At 53.7% G+C, this 24,225-nt stretch overlaps 11 protein-coding genes across 11 annotated transcripts; 5 read left to right on the plus strand and 6 right to left on the minus strand.

The window, feature by feature from the left end:
- Positions 1-138: 138 nt before the first annotated feature.
- On the minus strand, positions 139-2,229 carry NCS54_00524100 (KH domain-containing protein; the record flags this gene model as incomplete). The annotated part of the gene is made up of 9 exons (XM_053150753.1): positions 139-162; positions 260-473; positions 547-903; positions 955-1,163; positions 1,215-1,379; positions 1,428-1,480; positions 1,532-1,553; positions 1,703-1,950; positions 2,028-2,229. The coding sequence occupies 9 exons, from the start codon at positions 2,227-2,229 to the stop codon at positions 139-141; spliced, it is 1,494 nt and encodes a 497-aa protein (XP_053006728.1).
- A 955-nt stretch (positions 2,230-3,184) lies between these two features.
- On the plus strand, positions 3,185-4,176 carry NCS54_00524200 (Acetohydroxy-acid synthase small subunit; the record flags this gene model as incomplete). The annotated part of the gene is made up of 2 exons (XM_053150754.1): positions 3,185-3,942; positions 3,996-4,176. 2 exons carry the CDS (start codon positions 3,185-3,187, stop codon positions 4,174-4,176), a joined length of 939 nt encoding a protein of 312 aa, XP_053006729.1.
- A 165-nt stretch (positions 4,177-4,341) lies between these two features.
- Positions 4,342-5,502, minus strand: NCS54_00524300 (Ornithine carbamoyltransferase, mitochondrial; the record flags this gene model as incomplete). The annotated part of the gene is made up of 3 exons (XM_053150755.1): positions 4,342-4,382; positions 4,432-5,119; positions 5,173-5,502. 3 exons carry the CDS (start codon positions 5,500-5,502, stop codon positions 4,342-4,344), a joined length of 1,059 nt encoding a protein of 352 aa, XP_053006730.1.
- Positions 5,503-6,728: 1,226 nt separating this feature from the next.
- NCS54_00524400 (Hypothetical protein) lies at positions 6,729-9,480 on the plus strand (the record flags this gene model as incomplete). The annotated part of the gene is made up of 3 exons (XM_053150756.1): positions 6,729-7,458; positions 7,568-8,530; positions 8,657-9,480. The coding sequence occupies 3 exons, from the start codon at positions 6,729-6,731 to the stop codon at positions 9,478-9,480; spliced, it is 2,517 nt and encodes an 838-aa protein (XP_053006731.1).
- Positions 9,481-10,570: 1,090 nt separating this feature from the next.
- NCS54_00524500 (Hypothetical protein) lies at positions 10,571-12,622 on the minus strand (the record flags this gene model as incomplete). Its single annotated transcript, XM_053150757.1, has 2 exons — positions 11,761-12,622; positions 10,571-11,703 (listed from the first exon to the last, which is right to left on the minus strand). The coding sequence occupies exons 1-2, from the start codon at positions 12,578-12,580 to the stop codon at positions 10,571-10,573; spliced, it is 1,953 nt and encodes a 650-aa protein (XP_053006732.1). The 5' UTR covers positions 12,581-12,622.
- Positions 12,623-14,433: 1,811 nt separating this feature from the next.
- Positions 14,434-16,691, plus strand: NCS54_00524600 (Glucoamylase; the record flags this gene model as incomplete). The annotated part of the gene is made up of 6 exons (XM_053150758.1): positions 14,434-14,767; positions 14,815-15,036; positions 15,088-15,235; positions 15,282-15,355; positions 15,406-15,537; positions 15,589-16,691. 6 exons carry the CDS (start codon positions 14,434-14,436, stop codon positions 16,689-16,691), a joined length of 2,013 nt encoding a protein of 670 aa, XP_053006733.1.
- A 737-nt stretch (positions 16,692-17,428) lies between these two features.
- On the minus strand, positions 17,429-18,516 carry NCS54_00524700 (Hypothetical protein; the record flags this gene model as incomplete). Its single annotated transcript, XM_053150759.1, has 4 exons — positions 17,429-17,843; positions 17,894-18,200; positions 18,265-18,388; positions 18,484-18,516. The coding sequence occupies 4 exons, from the start codon at positions 18,514-18,516 to the stop codon at positions 17,429-17,431; spliced, it is 879 nt and encodes a 292-aa protein (XP_053006734.1).
- A 408-nt stretch (positions 18,517-18,924) lies between these two features.
- Positions 18,925-19,509, plus strand: NCS54_00524800 (Hypothetical protein; the record flags this gene model as incomplete). The annotated part of the gene is made up of 1 exon (XM_053150760.1): positions 18,925-19,509. One exon carries the CDS (start codon positions 18,925-18,927, stop codon positions 19,507-19,509), a length of 585 nt encoding a protein of 194 aa, XP_053006735.1.
- Positions 19,510-19,734: 225 nt separating this feature from the next.
- NCS54_00524900 (Type 1 phosphatases regulator) lies at positions 19,735-20,259 on the minus strand (the record flags this gene model as incomplete). Its single annotated transcript, XM_053150761.1, has 2 exons — positions 19,735-20,006; positions 20,061-20,259. The coding sequence occupies 2 exons, from the start codon at positions 20,257-20,259 to the stop codon at positions 19,735-19,737; spliced, it is 471 nt and encodes a 156-aa protein (XP_053006736.1).
- Positions 20,260-20,658: 399 nt separating this feature from the next.
- Positions 20,659-22,949, minus strand: NCS54_00525000 (Hypothetical protein; the record flags this gene model as incomplete). Its single annotated transcript, XM_053150762.1, has 2 exons — positions 22,379-22,949; positions 20,659-22,328 (listed from the first exon to the last, which is right to left on the minus strand). The coding sequence occupies exons 1-2, from the start codon at positions 22,896-22,898 to the stop codon at positions 20,659-20,661; spliced, it is 2,190 nt and encodes a 729-aa protein (XP_053006737.1). The 5' UTR covers positions 22,899-22,949.
- A 250-nt stretch (positions 22,950-23,199) lies between these two features.
- NCS54_00525100 (L51-S25-CI-B8 domain-containing protein) lies at positions 23,200-23,978 on the plus strand (the record flags this gene model as incomplete). The annotated part of the gene is made up of 4 exons (XM_053150763.1): positions 23,200-23,238; positions 23,292-23,294; positions 23,354-23,457; positions 23,513-23,978. 4 exons carry the CDS (start codon positions 23,200-23,202, stop codon positions 23,976-23,978), a joined length of 612 nt encoding a protein of 203 aa, XP_053006738.1.
- Positions 23,979-24,225: the final 247 nt, after the last annotated feature.

The following is a 24,225-nucleotide window of genomic DNA, read 5'->3' on the forward strand; positions in this document are numbered from 1 at the left end:
ACGCCCTCTTTTTCGTAATGCAAGCCGGAGCGTTTACGTACAGAACCAAAGTATTCCAACACCAGCAAGCAAGTCTTTCTTTTCTTCAAAGGAGGGCCGTGGCCGTTTCTGTGAGGGGGGAGGGAGGGGACACACCCTTTAGAGGCCTGGAGGAGGGGGAACCTGCAAGGAGATGTTAGTCAGTTGCTGCACGCGGCACAAGATGCATTCGAGCTGCTCGAGAGTGGACGGAGTCCCACTCTCTCGGGGTTCCACATACCGCGCCGTAGCTCCCTCCAGCCGCAGGGGGAGATCCGGAGGGTGGAGGTGGTGGAGGCGCCGAGCTGGGCGGCGGAGGCGGCGGAGGAGCTGCCTCACTCGGGGGCGGAGGAGGCGGTGAAGCCGATTGCCCAGGAGCGCCTGCAGGAGAGCCCTGGCCCTGCGTTTGAGCTTGTGCCTGGGCTCCATAGTACTGCTGATACATGGCGACATAGCTGCAGAACGTGGTTAGCATCGGTCAACCGGAGTGTTGAGTCAACACGAGGGACATGAGAGAGGGGTATTCACTTAGCATATCCGCCATAGGCTGCATAGGGATCTGCTCCTCCATAGTACTGGGCGTACTGAGCAGCGTAGTCGGCGGCATTGGTTGGGCTGTTGACACCAGGAGGTGCCGGGCTGTTGTTGGAAGCGCCGCCAGAGCCAGAGCCGTAACCACCATAGCCGCTGCCACCATGAGAGCCGCCATAGGAGTTATGGGAACCTCCGTGAGAGCCGCCGTGAGAATGATTACGATCACCTCCATAGCGGTCACCTCCATAGCGAGGGGGGCGGCTCTTGAATTCTTCATACTGCTCCTTGACGTTGGCGATCAGATCCTCGCAGAGCTCCTTGGCCTTTTCGACCATGTTGGCATCAGGTCCCCTAATAGCATGTTAGCCAATTGTGTTGAGATGCTCATTGAGATTCCCTTACGTGACATGGAGGAACATGTCCTCGTCACTTTCTCTATTCGTGGCTGCTTCCAAGTAGCCAGATCCTCGGCCCTTGATCTGCACACGACATCCAGTCTCTTGCTGAATGTGCTTGACGTAGGCACCACCATGTCCAACAACCTGAGCGCGCAGGTTGAATCCATGAACAGGCTCTAGGGTAATCGGGATCTTCTCTTCGGGCCATTTGCGCTGCAAGATATGTCAGTTTGTCAATCTTACGCAGTGGCTGTAGTTTCTCACTCGTCCGAATTCGTCTCGTTCCACTTGCTCCTGGTCTCGGCGGCGGAAACGTCGCTCATCGACGAGCTGGGGAAGTTCCTGCTGAATTAGCTCATTGATTTTGGCGACAGCCGACTCCAAGCCTTGCTTGGACGTGCTTGTGACGTGAAGGTAGAGCGGAGGGTTCTGTAGGACTCGTCAGCGACATGTCTCTTGGAACGAAAGCACACTTACAGCAGCTGTGGCCATGCTCTTATTAGGATAGTAATTGCCGCGAGTGGTGACATCTTGCAAAGTCAACATGAAATCCTACAACAACAGTGAAAGGAATTGCGTACCAGCGCCGGTCTCGTCTTTAATCTAAATCAAGCGGGAGTCAGCAGGAGCAACGAAGGGGGTGTCGAAGCGAGCTATCAAGCTGTGTAAGCATGATATCCTCGATTCAAAGTGCAAGAGGCAATCCGACATGGCGAGTCTGGGAGGATCAGTGGATTTCAAAGAGTATTTACCATTTTCTGCGTGGACCCCTTGGTGAGGAGGTAACGGTTCCTCAAGTCGTTCACTTCAATGTCCTGGATATAGTCGCCATCTGCGACATACATCTCCCCGTTAAGCGCAGGAGCTGTCTTCGAGGAGCTTTGCGAAGTCGGCGCGGGAATGGCGGGGGAGGATTCGGCGGGCTTGATCGGAGGGACATCGACGTGTTGGATTCCTTTGCGAGCTTGGAGCTGCGCATTAATTCTAGCCGCGGCGGCAGCTGGGAGACAGGTTAGACACAAGTTTGGAGAAAGAAGCGGTCGCGAAAGTGGCCGCGAAGCACAACAACACACGTACCAGCAGCAGCGGCGGCATCGGCAGGGGACTTTTTAGGATCAGAACCTCCGTCGTTTCCAAGGGGGCTGCGGTCCCTTCCAGGCTCAGATCGACGCGCCGGAGGAGATCGAGAGCGGCGGTCGAATCGCGAGGCCCTCTTGGGCTCTGGTTCGGTCTGGTCGAAGCGCGAGCGCTTCACCGTTCGGCGTTCAGTATCATCCATGGCGCGCGAAGCACGTGTGTGCTCAGGACGAGATTGGGCCGTCTGTCACGAGTCGTGTCTGCCCTTGTAAATCTCTAGAAAAAGAGTCTATTGCGAACGATCCGTGTCGGCGTGTAATGATGCGATTCTTCAAGAGTCTGTGTAAAAAATCGGTAAACGAAGCGCTCGTGTATCGAAGTGGAGCTGTTCTCGTAGATGCGAAAAGAAAGGCTGGTTGGTTTGGTTTGATTTGGTTGGTGAGGGTCTTTCTCCGGCGCCGAAGCCTCACAAAGGTTGTCGTCTCATGCACGGACCTCCATCCAGCCTTCCGCCACACGTGGCTGTGCGAGACATGCGTCGGCGCGAAACCGGCGCCCTTGAGAGCGGGCAGCAGTTTTTGAGGCCGAGATTGAGCACAGGCTTCAGTGTAAAAGGTGAGCAACAAATGCGCCCTCATTGGACGGTTTGTGCTGCTGTGGCGCAGCCTTGCATGGGTTCGTGGACAGATCTGGGGAATCTGATGGCAGTTGGATTGAGAGCTGTACATTTGTGCGACCAGACTGCAGCAGCCATTGTGCGGTCACATGGACAGCGTCACCTCTAAAATTTTGATTTTTCAAAGTTCAGAAACCCGTTAGATTACCTCTATCAACCCTCAAACAACCCTCTCACCAGAAAAAAGCTCCATCCATCCGCTGGGCTTCAGCGCTTTCGCGGGGCTGCGATAACAAGCTCCAGCGGAAACCCCCCCCCTTGCTGAGCTGATCCGTGCCCGCAAACCCCGACCGTCTACCCCATCCACACCTCCTCCGGTCACCGGCCTATCGGTGGCCCATTGATTTTTTCGGCCTTTCCCTTTCCTCCCCTTGAGTCACGATCTCTATCCATCCTTTGCCGGTCCAATTGCTATTTCTACCGCCTCTGGGAAGCATCTTGTTCTGGCTAGAGAACCATCCCGTTCTCCTGTCTCTTCAAGATGGCCTCTCTACGGCCCTTGGCCGCGTCCCTCTGCAGGGCAGTCTCCACGAGGGGTGTCGCCTCTGTGCGGCATAGCTCCTCATCGACCTCTGCCATCGCCTACAAGGCCCTTCGCCGTCGCTCTGCGCCTCTGCCCGTGAGCGACAGCCCTCCAGTCTGGTCTGCTCAGGCCGCCGTCTCCAACATCCTCTACGAGACCCCGGTCCCTTCTACCGCTCCTCCCAAGCGCCACATCCTCAACTGTCTGGTCCAGAACGAGCCCGGTGTCCTGTCCCGTGTCTCTGGTATCCTGGCTGCCCGTGGCTTCAACATTGACTCTCTTGTCGTGTGCAACACCGAGGTCAAGGACCTGTCCCGCATGACCATTGTCCTTACTGGCCAGGACGGCGTCGTCGAGCAGGCCCGCCGACAGCTTGAGGATCTTGTCCCCGTCTGGGCTGTCCTCGACTACACCAACGCTGCTCTCGTTCAGCGTGAGCTTCTGCTCTGCAAGATCAACATCCTTGGCCCCGAGTACTTCGAGGAGCTCCAGGCCCACCACCGCGAGATCGCTGCTGGTGACCTCGAGGTCGACTACGCCCACGAGGCCATCGAGCGCAGCCTGTCGGATACCGCCAAGGACTTCCACCCCAGCAAGCTGGCCATCAGCCAGGCTCTCCGACACAAGCACGAGCATCTCAAGTCTATCACCTACTTTGCTCACCAGTTCGGTGGCAAGGTTCTCGATATCAGCACTAACAGCTGCATTGTCGAGATGTGCGTCATCCACCCCTTGCTTTCCTTTTTTGATATACTGACATCCTCTGTAGTTCCGCCAAGCAGTCCCGTATCGACTCGTTCCTCAAGCTGATTGCCCCCTTCGGCATTCTCGAGTCTGCCCGCACTGGTCTTATGGCCCTGCCCCGATCACCCCTGACTGAGGCTCCCGAGGAGACCATCGTGAAGGAGGCTGACGAGGTTGTCGATGCCAGCCAGCTCCCCCCTGGCTAAGTCACGATATCATGGATGGTGGCCCGGCCCCATGGCGTCCGGCGAGGAAAGGATTTGGTTTAGTTGATTTAATTCCAATGACTATTTTGTTGTTCGTACGCCAATGCTCCGCCTCCAACCCAGTGTAGAAACAAAAAAGACACCAGACATGTACACATTTTCCGTTTAGAACTTGCCCTTGTTCACGACAAATCCCTCGAGAGCGGCTGGGTATTGTCAGTGTTGGGTCTGATAAATGTTGTGATGAATACTTACAAACAGCGGCCCAGAGACGGTTCTCGGCCTCAGGGAACACCAGAGATCGAGGGCTGTAGAAGACCTCATCAGCGACCTCCTCAGGGTGTCGAGGAAGGCAGTGCATGAACTTCCAGTCCTCCTTGGCACCTCCTCGCTTGGCAAGGTCGTTGGTGATCTGGAAACCAGCAAAGTCCTTGAGTCGCTTCTGGGTATCGGCCTCCTGACCCATAGACACCCAGGTGTCGGTGACCAGCACGTTGGCGTCCTTGACAGCCTCCTCGGGCACGTTGGTCTCGAGGAGCTTGCCAGGGGAGATGACGCCCTCAGCAGCAGAGTTGATGAGCTGCCTCATGGCATCAGGAATCTCATATCCCTTGGGAGCGGCAACCGAGATGTCGATGCCCATCTTGACACAGCCAATGGCCAGGTCGAAAAGAACATTGTTGGCATCTCCAACCCAGGCGACCTTGAGACCGTTCAGACCAAGGCTAGCTCCCGTGGTGTTGTTAGCCGGGAATGTCTCATGCAGGGTGAGGAAATCGGCAATGGTCTGGAGAGGGTGAAAGTCATCGGACAGGGCGTTGATGACAGGCACGCTCGAGTGCTTGGCAAGAGTAGCGACATCGGAGTGAGGTCCAACTCGAGCCACCATGCACGAGGTCATGGAAGAGATGACAACAGATGTGTCATAGAGGGACTCATTCACCTTATCGAGTATTAGCACTAAACCACGTTGGTGGTCACAATTAAACCACTCACACCAAGTTGAATATCATCCTTGCCCAGAAACATAGGGTGACCACCAAGCATAGTCACAGCAGCTTCAGTAGAAACTCGGGTACGGGTGCTACGCTTGCTGAACATCATAGCAACGGCCTTGCCAGCGAGGCCACCGCTGAGCATGCTATGAGGAGCTCCGCCCTTGACAGCAATCTTTCGGGTGTTGGCATCACGGACCAGGTTGGCAAACTCGGTAGGAGTCAGATCAGCAATGGTCATGAGATGCCTCGGGGTAGTGGCCTGTGAGTAGGCTCGCTTCTGAAGGCCATTGACGACACCTCGAGCGATTCGGAAAGCAGTGGACTTCATGGTGAGAGGATGGGCTTGCGGGGTCAGTGAGAGGTCTATATGATCTCTAGGGGCATGTGACTTACAGATCAGATGTCTAGATATATCAATGAAAAGAATTGAAAGAGTTTATGCGAGATCGAGTAACGAAGTTTTATTGAGCCAACAGCTGGAAGAGTCATGCTGCATGCAGAGAGCGAGCTCCCGGACCGCGGATCGCCTCCCAACCAATGAGGGGCCCCGAGAGCTACCAAGATCCACTTTTATCTTTTACTCAACATACAATCTCTGTAATATTTTATCACAGCTATTCCATAGTCATAGAGCTCTTCCTAGCTTTTTAAACTATACACAGTATCTCAAAGCTATTACAATTCTTATATTCAAAGGCACTTTTTACTTGAGGTCAATGTAAAGAACCATCACCGAGAAGCCGGATTTCCAATGGCGAGGGCCCTGTTGGTCCACTAACCTGCACGCTAATGTGGTGACAAGGGCGCGCTCTCTGCAGTGACAATGAGGTCCCTGTTTGTTGGCGGTGAGACGTTGCAGGGAAGAGTGAGAAACATGAGCTGAGTGGCTGGGAAGTTTCTGAAAAGTGAGTCCATGAACAGAGCACTCTTGGTGTATGTAAAGAATGGAGAGCTCAACAAGTTCACTCATACCATCTCCCGGGTCACGTGCCCGCTGACGTCAGAAACCCTAGAATAACCTAAGTGCTAGGTTACTACACACCAGAGATGGCATGGATTCTAAGGCCTAGAATCACTCTTCATCAACTATACCATACCTTTTCATCCAATATTTGCAACACTCACCATATGACGTCCTCACATGAGAGGGTCTTGAGGGAGGGTCACCGAGCTCGGAACAGGCCCCAACCCCGATCTCCAGGGCCAATCGCCATGCGAACTTTCCTCTTTCGGCTTGGTGTGGGGCTTGGTTCCTGGCGCGGGCCATTACAAACCAATCATACCCCGTACCTCCCCACATCCTTATCAATCCATTCCCACCCTGCGACTTCACCATCGATGACGAGTCGCCCGTGCTAACTTGCCTCTATCAACTGTCTTACACCATCACGTTGTTGCTCATCATCTTCCATTATCTCTTCTGTGGTGTCTGTGATACTTCATCCTCACATCTATTGGGTTACCTCATAGCCGCGACCACTTCTACAGCTTACGCGCCTTGTGCGCACCTCAACCCACTACATTAGGCGGCCTCACCACCGACAACAGCCCACCATGACCGCCCCCGACGAAACCGAGCCTCTCCTCTCGCCAACGCGGGAGGAGCAGCCCACCGAGAGTTCACCTCTTCTTGGGGATCGCGATGATCGACATAGCGAGGTTGACGAGCATGAAGAACCCTCGGCTCAGCCTCAGTCTCAGGACAATAAGAGCGCCCGGTCATCATGGCGATGGCCTTCGATTATCGCCATGGCCTTCCTCGGCATCCTTGTCATTCTTATTATAGTCCTCGGCTTCCTCGTTCCTCCCGCCGTCAAAGAGTATGCCGAGAAAGCCGCCGTCCTCGAACCGACAAACTTGTCCATCGAGAATATCACGACCGATGGAATCCGGGCACGCATCCGTGCAAATGTCTACCTCGACGGCTCGCGTGTCGACAACTTGAACTCTCGTCGCATTGGAAAGGCCGTTACTGGTATTATGCGAAAGCTCGAGACCAAGGAGACGACCGTCCGAGTCTACCTCCCCGACTACGCCGAAGCTCTTGCCGGCACCGCCGTTATCCCTCCTTTGGTTGTCGACGTTGTGAATGGACACAATAATGCACTGGACTTTGTGGCCGAGGTCAGCCCCGGCAAGGCCGAAGACATCCGCAAGATCGCAAACGACTGGTTGGATGGCAAGTTGAAGCAACTCAAGGTGGTGGGCAAGACCCAGGTTCACCTCAAGTCGGGCATCTTCCCGCTAGGAACCCATGATGTGGCCGAGTCCATGGTTTTTGAAGGTCAATCTCTCTACCGTTCCTTTGCCTCTTTGTACTTGGGCCAGAAAACCCTACTTTAATCAAACCAAAAGTGCTTCCCTTCTTCAGAGCTCGACTAATGCCCTCACAGCCAACAAGATTCCGTCCATGCCCGACTACAAGATAGAACGTCTCGATCTCCACGATCGCCCGGTAGACGGCCACGGACGGAAAGTGATTGAGGCAGACGTATCCTTGACTGTGCACAATGACTACCCGGTGTCATTTGAAGTCCCGACTCTCGGGTTTGAGGTCCTAGTTCCCAACTGCGACTCATCACTGCCCTCTATCAGTGTTGCAGACGCCATTACCGACCCCATTCACATTCGTGCCAACAAGGACGTCAAGGCAGACGCCAAAGGAGTCATCCGTGATATCCCAGAGTCCCTTACACGAGCGTGCCCTCACTCCGAGACCTCTCCCCTAGACCACTTTATGGATCGCTACCTCCATGGCGAGGAAGCCCAGGTCTTCGTGCGCGGAAAGAAACTCAATGATTCGGATACTCCAGAATGGATCTCGAATATTCTCGAGAGCATTACTGTTCCCGTCGAGTTTCCCGGGCGATCATTCGACAACTTTATCCGCAACTTCTCACTAACAGATGTCGACTTTAAGCTACCAGATCCTTTCGCCGATGTCAACGACCCAAACAGCCAACCTCGGGTCTCTGGAACGACACAAGTGTTGGCAGCTCTTCCGCCTGAGCTGAACGTTGATCTGGCGGTCGAGAAACTCCGCGCCAATGCGGATTTGTTCTACGAGAAGCGCAAGCTCGGCGAGCTCAACCTGCGTCACTGGGAAAAGGCGAACTCGACAAAGGTTCAAGACGACGCGAACGATGAAGTCCTACTCAACATCACCTCAAGAGTAGTCGACGTACCCTTGACAATCACCGATGGCGACGTGTTCAGCGAAGTGATGCAGAAGCTGCTCTTCGGCGACGAGGATCTCATCCTCGACATCAAGGCCGAAGTCGATGTCCAAGTCTCGACCGTCCTCGGAATCTTGACGGTCAAGAAGGTTCCCGCAGAGGGCAAGATTCCAGTAAAACGTTCGTCTTCGTTGTGGTAATCTCTTGCACCCCCCTCGAGGATCACAGTCCTCCATCACACACGCTGAAGTATTTCCTTGATGTGCCTCGCAACTCTGTCGATAGCCACCGCTGACCAGGCTGTAGGAGTTCCCGGAGACACGCTCAGCAAGCTCAACCCCCAGGTTGGAGAGATTGAGATTGTCGAAACCTCGGAGACGGGTGTTCAGATGAAGGGCTTCGTCAACATCACCAACCCTACGCCATACACAGCCGTGGTCCCCTATTTCAACATACATATTCTCCATGACGGTCAAGTACTCGGAGAGGCTGTATCCAGGAACGTCGATTTCGGCCAGGGCGTGAACACAAACATTCTCGTCCACGCAACTTGGGATCCAACCCGTTTTGGAGGAGACAAGGCACATGAAGTTGGTAGGAAGCTGCTATCAGACTACGTCTCGGGCAAGAACACCACCTTGACAGCAAGAACGCACAAAGGGAGTATCCCGAGCATACCCCTTATCGGAGATGCTCTCTCCAAGATCAACGTCACTCTTCCTACTCCACGGATAAGAATTCCAGGCGAGGATGAGAACGAAAAGCCGCGTTTCATCGCCGATGCCACTTTCCACATCCTATCATCTACAGCCACCTTCACCCTGCTCTCACCTTTGCAGTATAACACTCTTTATATCGAACACATAAACGCCACCGCCTTCTACAACCATACCGAACCAGTCGGTCAGATAATCCACGACTCTCCCTTCCCAGCAACACCAGGTCGATCCCAGACTCCGCGTCTCCCAGTGGAATGGTCCCCTGGCAGCGTGGGCTATGGCAAACTCAAGGAGGCGCTGGGCGGAACGCTCAAGCTCGACGCCGTAGCCAACGTGACCGTCAGGCTCGGGAGCTGGACCGAGAATCTTCATTATCGAGGCAAGGGCATCGGGGCAAAAGTCAGCCTCTAAACATGCGGTTCCGACTTTCTCAAGATTGTTTTGGAGTTAGCGGCTCTTTGTCTTTGGAGTTTGGGTAAATATTGAATCAACGATGGGTTAGCGTTTTCAGGATGAGCGTGCAAACATGGCTCGAATGGCACAGAACATGGAGATTCAAGAACTTGTTCTTTAAACGTCGTTCTCTTTTCTTTGTAGTAATTGTTACCATTATAGAGGAAATCAGCATCAGAGACTTCCGATTTGAGCTGGAGAGTTTGTTCATAATTCAAGACTTTGTTTATAGCTACGAGTTCAAACTTGAGCTTGAGCACAGACCTTCGTTCAGTCATTAGTTCAGAGCTATTCACATCTATAGTCAAATACAATAGTTCATGGAAATGATAATGGCCTGCTTAATGATATCTTTCTCCCACCGGCATAAGAAGGGCAATGGCTGTACAGTATGATGGGTTCGACAGATCATTCACACATCATCTTGGACACAACACAAGTATTACACACCCAAGCATTCGACACACCAAATCTACATTCAAGCAATCAACCATGCCCTCTCACACGAACAACCAAAGCCTCTTTTACACTTACAAGACAGCCGGAGAGGCGTCGAGCAAAGGCGAGAGCCAACGTGGGAAGAAGGACGACGAGACGGCAGCTATGCAAGAGGAGCTGGAGGCCATGTTGTTGGCGGCGGATGATCTAGGACAAGAGATGGACGAGGACCAGGACAAGATGCTCGAATACTGGATCTCCGAAAGGTAAGAGTCTAGATCCATGATTGTATCGTTGACAATCATCGAAGGGATGGAGTGGGATAGAGTAAACAGGAGAGAACAACCTGATAGAAAGTAGCAAGCACGTCAGGGTCCAGAACTCCCTGGATATTCACACGAAATAGACCTAGACAGAGTGGTTAGGTAGAGAATCAAAACGGCACACATACCTGTAGCTATCTTCACATCGTGTCAGCAGGAAATAACAAACTCGGTGAGCACATGAAATAAGGGTAAAAGCACCTTTTTGATCTGAAACTGTCCATTGCCCGGTATTACTATTCGCAGTACTCCCCAATAATCCTGTGTCGTCATAACCGATACTCTTTTTACGCAAGTCGAACGCCTGCTTCCCGCCGCTTCTTGAGTTGCTGCTGTGCCGCCAGGCTCATGCCGGCAGACTGGCTTGCGTCAAACATGCTCTGGGCTTCGCGTCGCTTCTCGTCCTCGATCTTCTTGAGGCGCTTCTCCGTCTTGCCCTTGCCGCTTCCCTTGCCGTGGAACTGGTGGCTGAGATGCTTGAAGGCCTCCTTCTGGTCGAGGGCTCGTCCGTGCTCGTCCGTGTACTTGAGCTCGACGTTGGGCTTGTATCCGGATGAGAACAGCTCGGCCATGCGTCGCGATTGTTGCTGATCGCGCCATGTGTTTTGCTGCCGGGCCCATTCCTCGCGATCACGTACTGACATCCTGTCGAGTTTACCGCTCATGCGGTCACGCTCACGCTGGTGACGTGCCTGATCATCCAGCTCTTCCTCCAGACGTCGCTTCTTGGCCAGGAACTCTTCTCGGTCTCGCAAGTTGCTGTACTCGGTGTCACCACGTGCATCTTCAACGAGACCGCGCTCTCTTAGCAGCGCTAGAGCGGCGCCCATTCCCTCCCCAACAGCCTTTTCTTCTTCAACACCAGTCTCGTCCACTTCGTCGAGCGCCGACGTTGCTGGCTTCTCCTCTTCGGGCTCGTGTGCGTTGTCCTCCATGGGATGATCCTCGCCAGGTTCTGGTGACTTTGATACTGTCTTTGGCTTGCGAGGTCTGCGTTCTTCGTTCTCGCCAGGCTTGCTTAGTCCAGCCACAAACTCTGACACTTCGCCCAGAACAAGTCCTCCCTCCTCTTGCTCAGCGTGTTGCGGCTCATCTTCTTGTTCCTTGAGCTGCTTGGCGATGTCCTCTGGTCTGGTCTTCTTCCGCTTCTTCAAGGCCTTCTTTCGTTGAATTGCGAGCGATGCCTGAAGATCATCGTCGTCCACAAAAGTATCGTCTCCCGTCTTTCGCTTCTTGCTAGCTGCGCCATTACTGGAATCGACATCCATGGCATTGCTGTCCACAGGCGCTGTATCTATAGGAAAGATGTCATCCTCATCAACGGGCTTTTGTCTTGTTCCCTTGTTCTTCTTGCTCTTCTTGGGCTTCTTGACTTTGATCTTTGAAGGATCCAGGTAGTCTGAAGAAATAGGGGTATCACCTGTGGGTTGGCACGTTAGTTCTGATTCTGGATATTCGTGATTTGAGCAAAACTCACCAACAATGTCGTCAAGACTGACACTCTGGATCTTCCGCGCCTTTTCAGCTGGCTTATCCAGAATGTCTGAGAGCTCTGCGATGGCACCATCCATGTCGAGAGTAAACTTCTTGGTTTTCTTGCCACCTATTTCATCGTCGTATTGCGCAAGAATACTCCGTTCACCTCCCTCTTCATCGTCGTGAGGGTTGTAACCAGGCTTCTTCTTCTTGAGGTCAAGCCTCTCGGAGAGCTTCTCGGCCTCTCGCATGTTTAGGTTCTCCAACTCATCGCCTTCAGCTTCATTCTCCTCGATTGTGGTATCCTTGAGGGTAAGAATCTGGTCATCTCCGTCCAGGAAATCAGCCGTGTCATGCGCAACCTTGATGCCCGCAAGGTCCTTAGAGGTGTACTGGACAGCAGCCGCAGCAGCAGCTTCGGCTGCGGCCAACTCCTCCTCGAGCTTCCTGGTCTTGGCGATCTTCTTCTGTCGCTTCTTCTGGCCCATGAGCCAGTCCTTTGCGCTCAAATCACCACCCTCCTCAGCTTCTCCGAAACCTTTGCCTTCGATGACGGCATGGAGTTGGGCCTGGTCTCGCGCTTTCCGAATGGCAGCAGCCTTCTCTTCGCGCTTGCGCTTCGCATTCTCGGCCTCCATGGCCTTGTTGTAGTTGTCGTAGGCCTGAGCCTGGCGGCTCTCGAGGGTGCTGGCCACTTCGCCATCGTTGTCAGCGTCATTGGACTCTGGCTGATTCGATGTGTCGGCTCCCGGGACAGGCAGGGGCTTCATGCCCAGGGAGATTCGAATGCGGTTCGTCTCTTCAATCGTCGCGGCGTCCATCTTTGCTATCGTTACGCGAAGGCGACTTTCGGGTTTGATCAAGGATGCATTACATTACGATAAAGAAATGACGGGATGGAGCAGGCAGACGCGCTTGAAGTTGGCACGGACCACTTTGCGGCTGCGAAGCGGACCTTTGATCACGTGATATGCTTCCAAAATTTTCTTTATTAAGCCCGTGAGGAAATTTTCTTTCCCTTCTCTTTTCCTTCTACAATCACGGATCTGTGCCCAGCGATCCTCTTCTCCTCGGAGTTAGGGTCGATTGCTGTGCAGCTCGATAATTCTAGGGAGCCATCAACTTGCTATGGTGTCAATCATCCTATCGACAGGTCCAAGAGTAAACGGGTGCTTCTGGCTGCTTCATTCGCTGTCGCAAGACGGCTTGAGTGACTCGGCCGCTGCATCCGAGACGCTATATTCCACCCCCCTTTTCCGAGGCCGTTGGTCGGTGAGGTTGGGGAAAACCATGGTCTGCCTACATACTTAGATTTTTACATTCGTTTTTTACGTGATGTTAGTGTTAATGCTGTTCAGCCACAGCGAGGGACGCTCGATTCTTGGCAGACAAAGGTCTAGCCTTGCTCAAGGGCAGTGTCAAGCAGGGTCTCCTACTGGTCGCTGTCAGAACGCCGTTGTTCCGGCCTGCCGGTTGCGTTCAACCCCAGGCGATGCTGATCACTTCGTCGGACCGACGCTTGGTGATGATGCATGGCTTCGGGTCTTGGACCTGAATCTGGGGAGAATGTCACCTCGGCAGGAGTAGAAACAAGCACTTTCCGCGATCTACGGCCCGTCCTCGGTGCTGAGACCCCAGATGCGACTAGGTTGCATCTAGTTGAAGTCGGAGTCTCCTGTTGAAGGGCTGTCATGAGCACGTTTTTTTGGAGTTATTGGATGGGACCTGCGACCCCTGCTGGACGGTTTGCATGCATAGGGTAGCTCGTCTAAGCTGTCAGTGAAGCTTAACGTCGAGTCTAACGATCCCTCCACGCGGGTCAAGGGAAGAAGAGACACCAGTACAAACATGTTGGCTTGTCCCCCTCTGAAGATAATCAATAGAGTATAAGAAGAGTGGATAAAACAGATCTAAAACATTGCCTTTATTATGATAGATTTTCAATCTTTTTGGTAGATCTTCTACAAATTTACTCATCATGCTCAGAAGAGTGAGTAAACTTGCCTTGATGTTCTGTTGTCTTACTTATTCTTGACCTGCCTGCCCCCGTGCCTTGCTGGTGTGTGTTGCACTCGGCCATTTGAAGCCGAGCAATATTTCATCCGTCCACTAATGCTGGCCTGCCCTGTCAATATTCCAGGTTGAATATGAACATCATGAGATCGTGCAGATTTGGTCGGCGGCATGTGAAGGAGGGCGGGTACCCCACACTCCTCCACAGCTACCGAGCTCTGCCCTGTCACATCCATCACTGAACATCACTGGAACATGTCGTCACATGGTCTCTGACTGTAGACAATGTCTCAGTGCGATCCGCCGCAAGACAGTCAGATGAGACGTCTTAGGACAAGCTGTGAGCTTCCATGGCTTGAAGAGAGAAAAACCACCACTGGTCGATGTTGACGATGATTTCTCCCTCTGCAGCATACCCCGGGTGAAGACGACTATAGCACGGGTTTCCACTTCAATAACGGCTGGGGATCGTATGCACTCATCAACCGTTCACTCGGCCTCATTCTAAACATTCGGCCCTTTGAACCACACCTCGCTATCCCGCAACGGCTCTATCCCGCAACGGCTCACGATCACTCCCCATGGGCGTCCCCGCATCTCCCCATTCGGCATCTAACCAACTCGGACGTGGAGAGCTGCCGTATTCGAACCTCTGGCCGGCATGCCCGCCGTCTATAAGATGCTCACGATGGACCTCATCGATGTTGACGAGGCAGTCTCAAGCCTATCGGTCAACACAACAGCCTCTCTGATACAGCCCTTCATGTATATCCTGTCTTCTGCTTTCCTCCTCGGCTCCCTCGCTCTCCAGAGCGTCTTGGGTAGACCGGCGGATAAGATCCAAGTGAGGCAATCTGGCGTCGAGGACTTCATAAAGTCCGAGAGCCCGATTGCCATCGAGCAGCTTCTGTGCAACATTGGTTCGGAAGGGTGCCACGCCAAGAATGTTCCCGCTGGCATCGTCATTGCTTCCCCAGACACCCAAGATCCTGACTGTGAGTTCCGTGATCCGACGTGTATGACCTCGACTAACAGCTGTCAGACTTTTATACCTGGACTCGAGATGCTGCTCTTGTCTTCAAGTATATTGTTGACAGGTTCGTGCACCAGTACGACGCTGGGCTCCAGAAGCGCATCCAGGAGTACATTGCATCTCAAGCCAAGCTTCAGGGCGTCTCCAACCCTTCTGGATCCCTCTCGGATGGCTCTGGCCTTGGTGAAGCCAAGTTCTATGTCAACCTGAGCCCCTACACTGGTGGCTGGGGTGAGTCGACAGATACGTGCCATGACTTACACAGGCACTGACAGACTCTAGGTCGACCTCAACGTGATGGTCCCGCCCTTCGAGCCACCGCAATGATCACTTATGCCAACTGGCTGATCTCCAACGGCTACACCTCTACGGCTAATGACATTGTATGGCCCGTTATTCGCAACGATCTCAACTACGTTGCTCAGTATTGGTGAGCTCTCTTGGACATTCGTTACCACAAAGGCTTACCCCTGTAGGACCCAAACTGGCTTTGACTTGTGGGAGGAGGTCAGGGGCAGCTCATTCTTCACGACTGCTGCTCAATATCGAGGTCAGCACCAGCTATCTCACTCTCAGTCAAGATGCTAATCCATACCACAGCTCTCGTCGAAGGCAGTGCTCTTGCCAAGGCTCTTGGCAAGTCTAGTGACAGCTATTCTTCCATCGCACCCCAAACACTCTGCTTCTTGCAGACCTACTGGGTCTCGAATGGCAAATATGTCGACTCCAACAGTAAGTTTTGCCTCTATAGACTTCAATACGTCCTTTACTCACAACTCCCAGTCAACGTGAATGATGGCCGCACCGGCAAGGACGCCAACAGCATCCTCGCATCTATCCACAACTTCGACCCCAGCATTGGCTGTGATGCGGCAACATTCCAACCCTGCAGTGACAAGGCCCTCGCCAACCACAAGGCAGTCACCGACTCTTTCCGTTCCTACAACATCAACAAGGGCATCGCACAGGGAACTGCTCTGGCTATTGGAAGATACATCGAAGATGTCTACTACAACGGCAACCCCTGGTACCTCACCACACTCGCCGCGGCTGAGCAGCTGTACGATGCTGTCTACGTCTGGAAGCAGAAGGGATCCATCACTGTCACTGATACATCTCTGTCGTTCTTCAAGGACCTGGTGTCAAGTGTTTCTACTGGCACATATTCCAGCGACTCGACCACTTTCAAGCAGATTATCGACGCCGTCTCGACCTACGCCGACGGATACGTCAGCATTGTTGCCAAGTACGTGGGTCCAAACGGCGCCCTGGCTGAGCAGTTCTCCAAGAACGATGGCACGCCCATGTCCGCTGATGATCTGACCTGGTCATATGCTGCCTTCCTCTCGGCCACTGAACGCCGAGCTGGCATTGTTCCTCCCACTTGGGCAAACGGTGCTCCTTCAGTTCCCAACAGCTGTGGATCAAGCACAGTCGCTGGATCATACACGTCGGCCACGGCAACCTCGTTCCCTCCTTCGCAAACCCCCAAGGACGGCGTGCCAACTCCCACGGGGCCAACTCCCACGGACGGGGGACCGACTACCTCCCCAACAAGCTGCGCCACCGCCACATCTGTCGACGTTACCTTTGAGGAGGTGGTCAAGACCGAGTATGGCGACACCATCAAGATTGTCGGCAGCATCGACGCCCTGGGCAGCTGGGACACCAAGAAGGCTATCTCCCTGAGCGCCTCCGATTACACAGCGTCGAACCCCCTGTGGAAGGTGACGATCCCCCTCAAGGCTGGTCAGGCTTTCGAGTACAAGTACATCAACATCAAGAAGGACGGCTCGCTGGTGTGGGAGCGTGACCCGAACCGCTCTTACACTGTTCCCAAGACTTGTGCCACCAAGGCTACCAAGTCGGATAAGTGGCAAGGATAAGCTCGGGGAGCGATCCAGGGCTGAATCGATGCCTGCTTTAATGCTGATAGAAAGGAGAAAGGGTAATTAATACCTCTATCCCTTCTACAGCGGGAGAGCCGGTAGTCGAGTCTTGGACAACATATCCGCACAATGCCATGACACAAAAACACGTTCTGGCGACGCAGCCGCTACAACAAAAATTTCAATCTACTGCACAAAAATCCCATTCTAGTACATAGTCTTCCCTTTTCTGCCCCCCCTGGAACGTGTTGTCGACTTGGGTCGACCAGGCCCCCTATTCCGCAACTCGCAAGAAACGTCACTACGAGTTGGTTGTTAGGGACCTCAATAGGAGAGGCAGGATGCTTTTTTTGTCAATTTCACCTGTACATAGTTACTGTTGAATGTCTATTATGTCCCTTTTTACGTTATTTCTGCTATTTCGAACTTGTCAGCCTTCGGCGGGTTCGTCGTTGGGAATAGGGGCTCTCGTCTCTCAGATTGATAATGACCCATTCGCAGCTTTCAAAAATGTTGATAGTTTCTTCTTGACATGAATTCATTTGATGTGTCTATGCCTGACTTGCTGCCTCCCTCCAAAACGCATGATAATCGTTGACACATACAAGTCCCATCTCCCTCCTCCTTGGATAACAATCCCGGCGGGTTGCTCCGTGTGATATATCCCAGTCCATTTGGCCTACTCAACCGTTTGTCCCTCATTCCATCTCGTACTCATCTCCATCTCTTATCCTCTACGCAAACTCATCGTCCGCCTCCTCGATCGAGTTCTTGATGCGCACCAGGATAGTCGTCTTCCACTTGTCGAGCTTGCTGATCTGGTCAAACTGGAACAGGCGGTCGGTGAACTGCTCCTGGCTCTTGGCCTCGATGGCCTCGCACAGGTCCGTCAGGAGCTGGTGCTCGCGCTGGGCGGCGAACGAGGGGTCCATGTCGCGGTACTTTTCGAGGGCGCGCTGGGCCGCCACCAGGTCGCCGCTGGCCAGGTGGCAGATGCCCGCCTTGAGGAGGTAGTCCTTGACGCTGTACTTCATGAGGTTGTTGTTGATGGACTGCTCCGCCACGCGTTCGTACTTTTCGATGGCCTTGTAGTAGTCGCCCTCGATGGCGGCCACGTCAGCCACCTTGAGCCAGAGCTTGTTGGCAAGACTTGACCATGTTAGTAGATGCCTCCAAACATAAGGCAGTTTCCAACTTACGCCATGGCATTATCACCCTCGTACCAACTAGCAGCCAGCTCGTAGCACTCGAGCGCGCTCTTTGCGTCGCCGAGATCCACCTCGTAAAGCTCGCCCAGGTTCTCCTTGTGAGAAGCAGCGCGGCGGAAGTTTCCCTTGGCGCAGTATCGGTCGACGGCCACGTTCAGACACCTGGCGGCGGCCTGGGGATCGTCCTTGCGGTAGGCCTTGAAGGCGTCTACGAGGGTGTTTGCGGCGTCATCGGGCTCCTTGAGCTTCTCGGTCTGGATCTGGGCGGCCTGCTCAAAGGCCTTGCCGGCTTCGATATCTTTTCAAGTTGTCTAATCAGCTTGCGTTCGGTGTGTATCGGTTTCAAGGTAGCAAGGACGCACTCTGCTGCTGCATCTTGAAGGCGTTGGCGGCCTGGGTGAAGAGATCGGCGGCATCTTGGTACTTTTCCTCGCGTCCACCAAAGAAGCTGAAGCCGCTGCCTGCGCCCTGCAGGGTCTTTTGGGCCTGTGGACAGAAAACGTGGTCAGTATTCGTTGCGACTCGTGTGCTTATGGCGTGTCGGGGGACCGGAGACAATGGCGGGGGAGGGGTTACGGAACCTTTTGGAGGAGGGCTCGAGGATCTTGGGCCATGGCTGTGAGGATTCGCTATCTGGGTATCAAATGAAGTATGTCAAAGGAGAAGAGTAAAAAGAAGGAGCCACGTCAAGATGAGTTTAGCTTTGGGATGGGCGATTGAAGATGCAAGGTAGTTATGGAGGTAGAGTTGCGGCTGAGCTATGACGACGGGGTCGCCTGAGCCACATTTGGCACAAGCCTGGTGTCAGAGCCCGGTTAGTGGGGGTTGGGTTGCTGGCTGCCTTGTACCGGCGCATAAAATAGCCGCCGCTGCCAAGCGCAGATCCCTTCAAAGATTGGAATTGCTATCACGAGAGATTGATAACTCAATGATACACTCTCAATCACGAGCAACAACTCTGATAAGTTTACGACACTGAAGGAGCCCATATATATTCGACAATTGGACCACAATCAATCGCAATGGCACTCTGCTCATCCTGCCGTCTCGCCCTCCGGCGTGCCATCACCACACGATCTATAAACTCAGCGACAACTCGCACCTTGACGACAAATTCAAGCTCGAAATCAACCGCCGCCTCCATCCTTGAGAAGCCCACCTGGTCCGTTCGCAGTCTTCTCCCCTCATCGCCCTCATCGGCACCGGCAGAGACCATCACACCCGCCCAGCTCCACCATCTCCTCCGTCTATCGGCCCTCCCTCTACCCCGAACACCAGCCGACGAAGCTGCCATGATCAACACCCTCCAGAATCAGCTGCAATTCGTCCGCGCCGTGCAGCGAGTCGACACCAGTGGTGTAGAGCCTCTACGTGCCATCCGCGACGAGACAGACGCAGCCCACGGCGAAGCCACCATAGGACTCGCCGACCTAGACGAGGCGCTTAGCAGTGAGGTCCTCGTTGGTCATTACCAGCGCGCCAGGAGGGTCAGGGACAAGGTCGAGTCGGAGGCAGAGAAGTGGGATGCTTTGGGTACCGCGGGCAGGACGGCGGGAAGGTATTTTGTTGTCGAGAGTGGGAAGAAGGACGTTGAGGGGATAGAATGATGATGGAACACATGCTGCAGATATGATACCCAAACAATCAAAACATTGGCATAATTATACCATTCGCCATGTAATTGCACGCTCTTGAATCTAGAGCATCCGCCCTCCATCGAAATACCCTTCTAATACTGCGTGTGTTGTGTGTATGAACCCAGAAATCTATACTTCATATCGTCATGACCGCTCACCACCATCCTTCCCCTTCCCCTCAGACCGCTCGCCATCCTATGACGACGTGGCCTCGGGCCCATCCTTTGGTTTCGGCTTGGGCACCTTTTCGTACGCGTTGGGACTCGGCGCCCTCTTCGCCTTGCCCTTGCCGCCACTCCTGCGCCCCCGCCGTCCGTGGTCATGCCCGTGTCCACAGCCCTGACGTTTGCCGCCCGCCGGTCGCGCGCCTTCGGGCTCCGAGTCCGAGTCTGAGTCGGAGGACGAGTCGGAGGAGGATTCGTCGCTGGATTCGTCGACGGGCTTGGGTTTGTGGTAGATGCAGCACACTAGAGAGACAACTTGTTAGCACGTGCTCGAGAATATCTGCAATCAGAACGTACCCTTGGAGCTCTTCCGCCCGAGACCCTCGTTATCTACAACGTCCTCCGCCCACTGCACTGACCGCCCATTGGAAGAATGTGCGCCCCGAAGTCTTAGGATCCGCGGCGCCGGCTCGCCAGTCTCGGGCTCCTTCGGGGTCTCGGTCTGCGTCTGCGCAGGGGCCGGCGCATTGCTCTGCTGCTGCTGTCGTTGTGACATGATGTATTTGCTCGTGCGATGGTCGTCAAGGGATTGCTTGTAGAGAAGGAAGAAAAAGAGCGTGGGTTGAGTTGGACGAAATATTTGTTTGCAAAAGACCTTGTCACGCGCTGGTTATGGAAGCGGATGGCAAAGGAATGAATCGTCGTCGGTCATGGAGGGGCCGAGCCCAAAGAAAAAATCCGGGGTTTGCCCCCACGTCATCTCCTGTCAATGAGGTGATGTTTAAGCCACTCACGCATGAAGTGCATATACCTTTCTTTAAGTTCCTTGTTTTGTTTTGGGTGTGTTATACAAATACTACTACAGTCTATGCTTTCATGCCAATAGTATACATGTGACATTATATAGCGTCAAATCTTACACTCGTCATTCATCATGACTTCCTCAGTCGTGCTCTCATTCAGAGTTCATCTGGGCTCCTCGTCTCTCCGCCTTGGCCTTCTTCTTCTGCCCCTTCATGCTCCTTCGTGGTCGGCCTCTCTTGTGCTCCGCAAGCACCCGTGGCTTGTTGTTCATCCATCCGTTGATGGGCCGACGAGATCCAATGAATCGGCCTTCGGGGCTGTAGACGTCGACGGCTGGCCAGTCCGGCTCCGGCTGTGGCTCAGGTTCCCTGGGTTTCACGGGCTTCACCTTAACTGGGTTGGTATCTCTCCTCTTCGCAGCAAGAGCTAGGAAAGGATCAGAGCTGAATTCCCCCTTCTGCGTCGCTCGCTCTACAGGTGGTGGTGGTTCTCGGGGTGGAGTGATCAAAGGCACAGCGAGGTCCTGAGCCCGAACCTGAGCCACCAACTCAACGTAGCCAACGCCCTCAATGAGAATATCGGTCGAAACTACTCGGAACGGTAACCGATCAACCGTCAGTCCGACTGCGTTCTTCCTCGTCAGGGGACCCGCTCGTATCTTGGTGACGTCGTGAGACAACTTGAAGGTTCCGGCATGTCGCATCTTGTCTCCAACACCAGGGAGCATGATGCTCGGGACGCCAATAGACTCGCGCGTCTGCTCCTGGAAAGCAATCGCCTTGTCAGTCTGTGTGAGATGCTCCTCCAAGGGTGTAAAATTATAGGCGAGGAACACCATGTTGGGGTTTTTGGGTGTAATGCGAATAAGTCCTCCTCCGAGGATAAGCGACTTCCCTGGCTTCAGCGAGACCTGCTCAGGGACGATCCGTTTCTTCATGATCATGGATTGCCGGCACTCTTCCTTGACAAACAAGTCTAGGTCACTTCGTGCCAGACCGGGTAGATCAATCAGCTCGCCCTTTCCGTTGCCAAATGGTACTCGGATCGGCGATGCAGTCGTTCCAGGTAGCGACGAAACCAGCGGCATATCGGGATAGTTCTTGGCGGGCTGCGCCGGGGGCAGCAAGTCTCCAACGTCCACATCTTCCCAGTCGCCATCTCCGTCTTGATCGGTAGCAATTGACTCTGTGTTGACAGCCTCCCGAGGATATGTCGACACCGATGCCCGCTCCGCATCTTTGCCCATATTCATCCTGCCCTTCGGGTAGACAGCTTCAAAAAGCTGACTCTTGCCCACGTTGACCTTTCCAACCATCCAGCCCGCACCACCACGACGCCAGATATCTTCCTTGACATCCTTGGTCCACCATGCTCGCCGCGCACTAACACACTTGACGTTGCCCAGTCGCACACGGCCTCCGACTCGACCCAAAGCGTCCCGCAGCGTCTCACGCAGGTAGGGCATCATTGAATCAACGATCTCCTTGGTAGGTCCCAGCAAGTCGCCACGGGTGATGATGAAGCTCAGTTCTGTTTGCCGGTCCTTCTGGTACTTGCCCGCTCGTGATCGTCTGTTGCGGGTCCTTATGGGTATGTCTCCAAGCAGAACATTGAGTCGCGGGATCAACGACATGGGAAAGTCGGCGGCATCAATAACGTGATAGATGTGGTTGTACTTGTGCGGGGACTCTTCGATCGTTTCGCGCAGTGACTCTACTGTAGGATGATACATGGTGACTTTGGCCGTATCACTTGTCGTGCTATAGTGCTGCAAATTATGGCATCGGTCGCATACAGGCTGCTTGTCCTGAGGAGGCGCTTCTACCAGTGTATTAGCTTCAATTTCATCAATGGTCAGGAAATGTACCCACTGGGTGCAACATCGCCCTCTGTCTCTGCCCCAGACATCAAGAGGGACGGTTTCAAGCCAAGCGCCTCCAGCTGACTCTGATCCAGCGTCTTGAGCACATCATCCACAACTCCATCCTCTTCGCTCGCCGTGCGCTTAGGCTCATATTCCTCTGGGTTCAGCCACTTCTTGACCCTTTTGCTATTCAAGTCAAAGTACCCCAGCAGCTGAGGATCTGCCGTTTGCGTAAAGGCGCCACACCCCGTACAATTCAATGGTAGTCGTCTCCGAGGCTCTACGGGAGCTTCTTTTGGGGGCAATTCGGTTTCGGTAACGGGGATATCTTGAGTAGCCACCTCTGTATGGTTGAATCGTCGAGAATATAGTGTCGTGGTTCTTGAAGACGGCGCAACTCTGGGCGTTCTGATATGGCGAGCTGATCCAACCGCAGGACACAAGAAAAGAGGAACACTCGATGAAGCCGATGCCTCACCGATGCTGAGTGCCCGATTGAGCCATCGGGCCGACAATGCTCGGTGCATTGCGTTTCGAAACAACTTCAAGTTGAAGATGATCGCAAACCAAAAAAATAAACGACTTAGAAGAAATCCGCCTCCAAAAAATTCCATCCCACTCCAAGATCCTTGGCACGCGACATGTGGGCGGCCCCACTTAAACATTTCCCATCCCGGGTCAACGCTCGGCCCGCACTTTGTCGAAAGACGGGCAGGGTCTGGTTGATTTTCTGGGTCTTGAGCGTCGACTTTTCGAAGCCATCGCGAAAGCCTCTGGATCTCGGGAGAACATTAGCGCATTTCCAATCGAGGGTTTGCGTGGTTCAAGATGAGGTCTCTCGGCGAACGTCTCAACACGCTTCGTAGGGTAAGTCAATTGTGCACAATGACTTGAGAATAGACCGCTGACAAGCTTTACAGAAGGTAGATATACCTCGCCATTGAACGACCGAAAGACGACCCAATGCTTACGCCGTGTACAGCTGATCAACATAAAATGCGGTCCCGGTGCTGCAGTCCTCCCCCCGGAGGTAACTAGAATACACATGGACTTTGCCAAGAGCCTCAAGGGCCATATGGGAGCCAAGTTGGTCACCTCGCCCACATGTGAAGCATATCATATCTAACGTCCCCTTCAACAGAAAGTTCTGGCGCGAGAACCTCCCCCGGCTAAAGTACCACAACCCCTCGGTCCCCATGATCGTCAACCGCCACACCCAAAGCGAGAACAAGCCCACCCTATCCATCTACCTCCGCAAACCTGACGCATCCTCTCCACCCCCCGCGACTCGCAACCAGCCCGCCTCCTCGCGCGACAACCTCTCCAAGGCCGCTCCCCCGGATGCCGACGAGAGGGTCGTCACCATCGACATGAGCGAGAAGCACTCGTCGCACATCCTCGAGTACGTCCTGGCCGAGACCCGTGCCGTCGTCATCCAGCCCACCAAGGAGGAGATCCGGGAGCTGCAGGAGATTGAAGCCATGCGCAAGCAGGCCGAGGTCGACAGGGATCGCATGAGGGCACTCCGGGAGGAGAAGAAGCGCGAGGAGGACATGCTGAAGCGAGCCCGGGCGGCTGGTGGCGTTGCCGAGGAGGAAGAGTCATGAGTGACGACGGACCAGAAAAGATGGATATGACGCTGTACAATAAATGTATTACTCGACGCCTTGAATCTGGCAGGTGTACAAGTTGGGGATATAAAACAATACCACCAATATTTGATCTGTTAATAATGGGCTGATGTTGAAGCATGATGAGACAATGATCAAATTTTACCTATTGGGCTTTACCTTTTGGAGTGATATTTCCCAAAATGCATTTCATCTCTGTGTTTCAGTGTATTCGGGGCAATTG

Source organism: Fusarium falciforme, chromosome 4 (assembly GCF_026873545.1).
Source record: "Fusarium falciforme chromosome 4, complete sequence".
NCBI classification, from domain to species: domain Eukaryota; kingdom Fungi; phylum Ascomycota; class Sordariomycetes; order Hypocreales; family Nectriaceae; genus Fusarium; species Fusarium falciforme.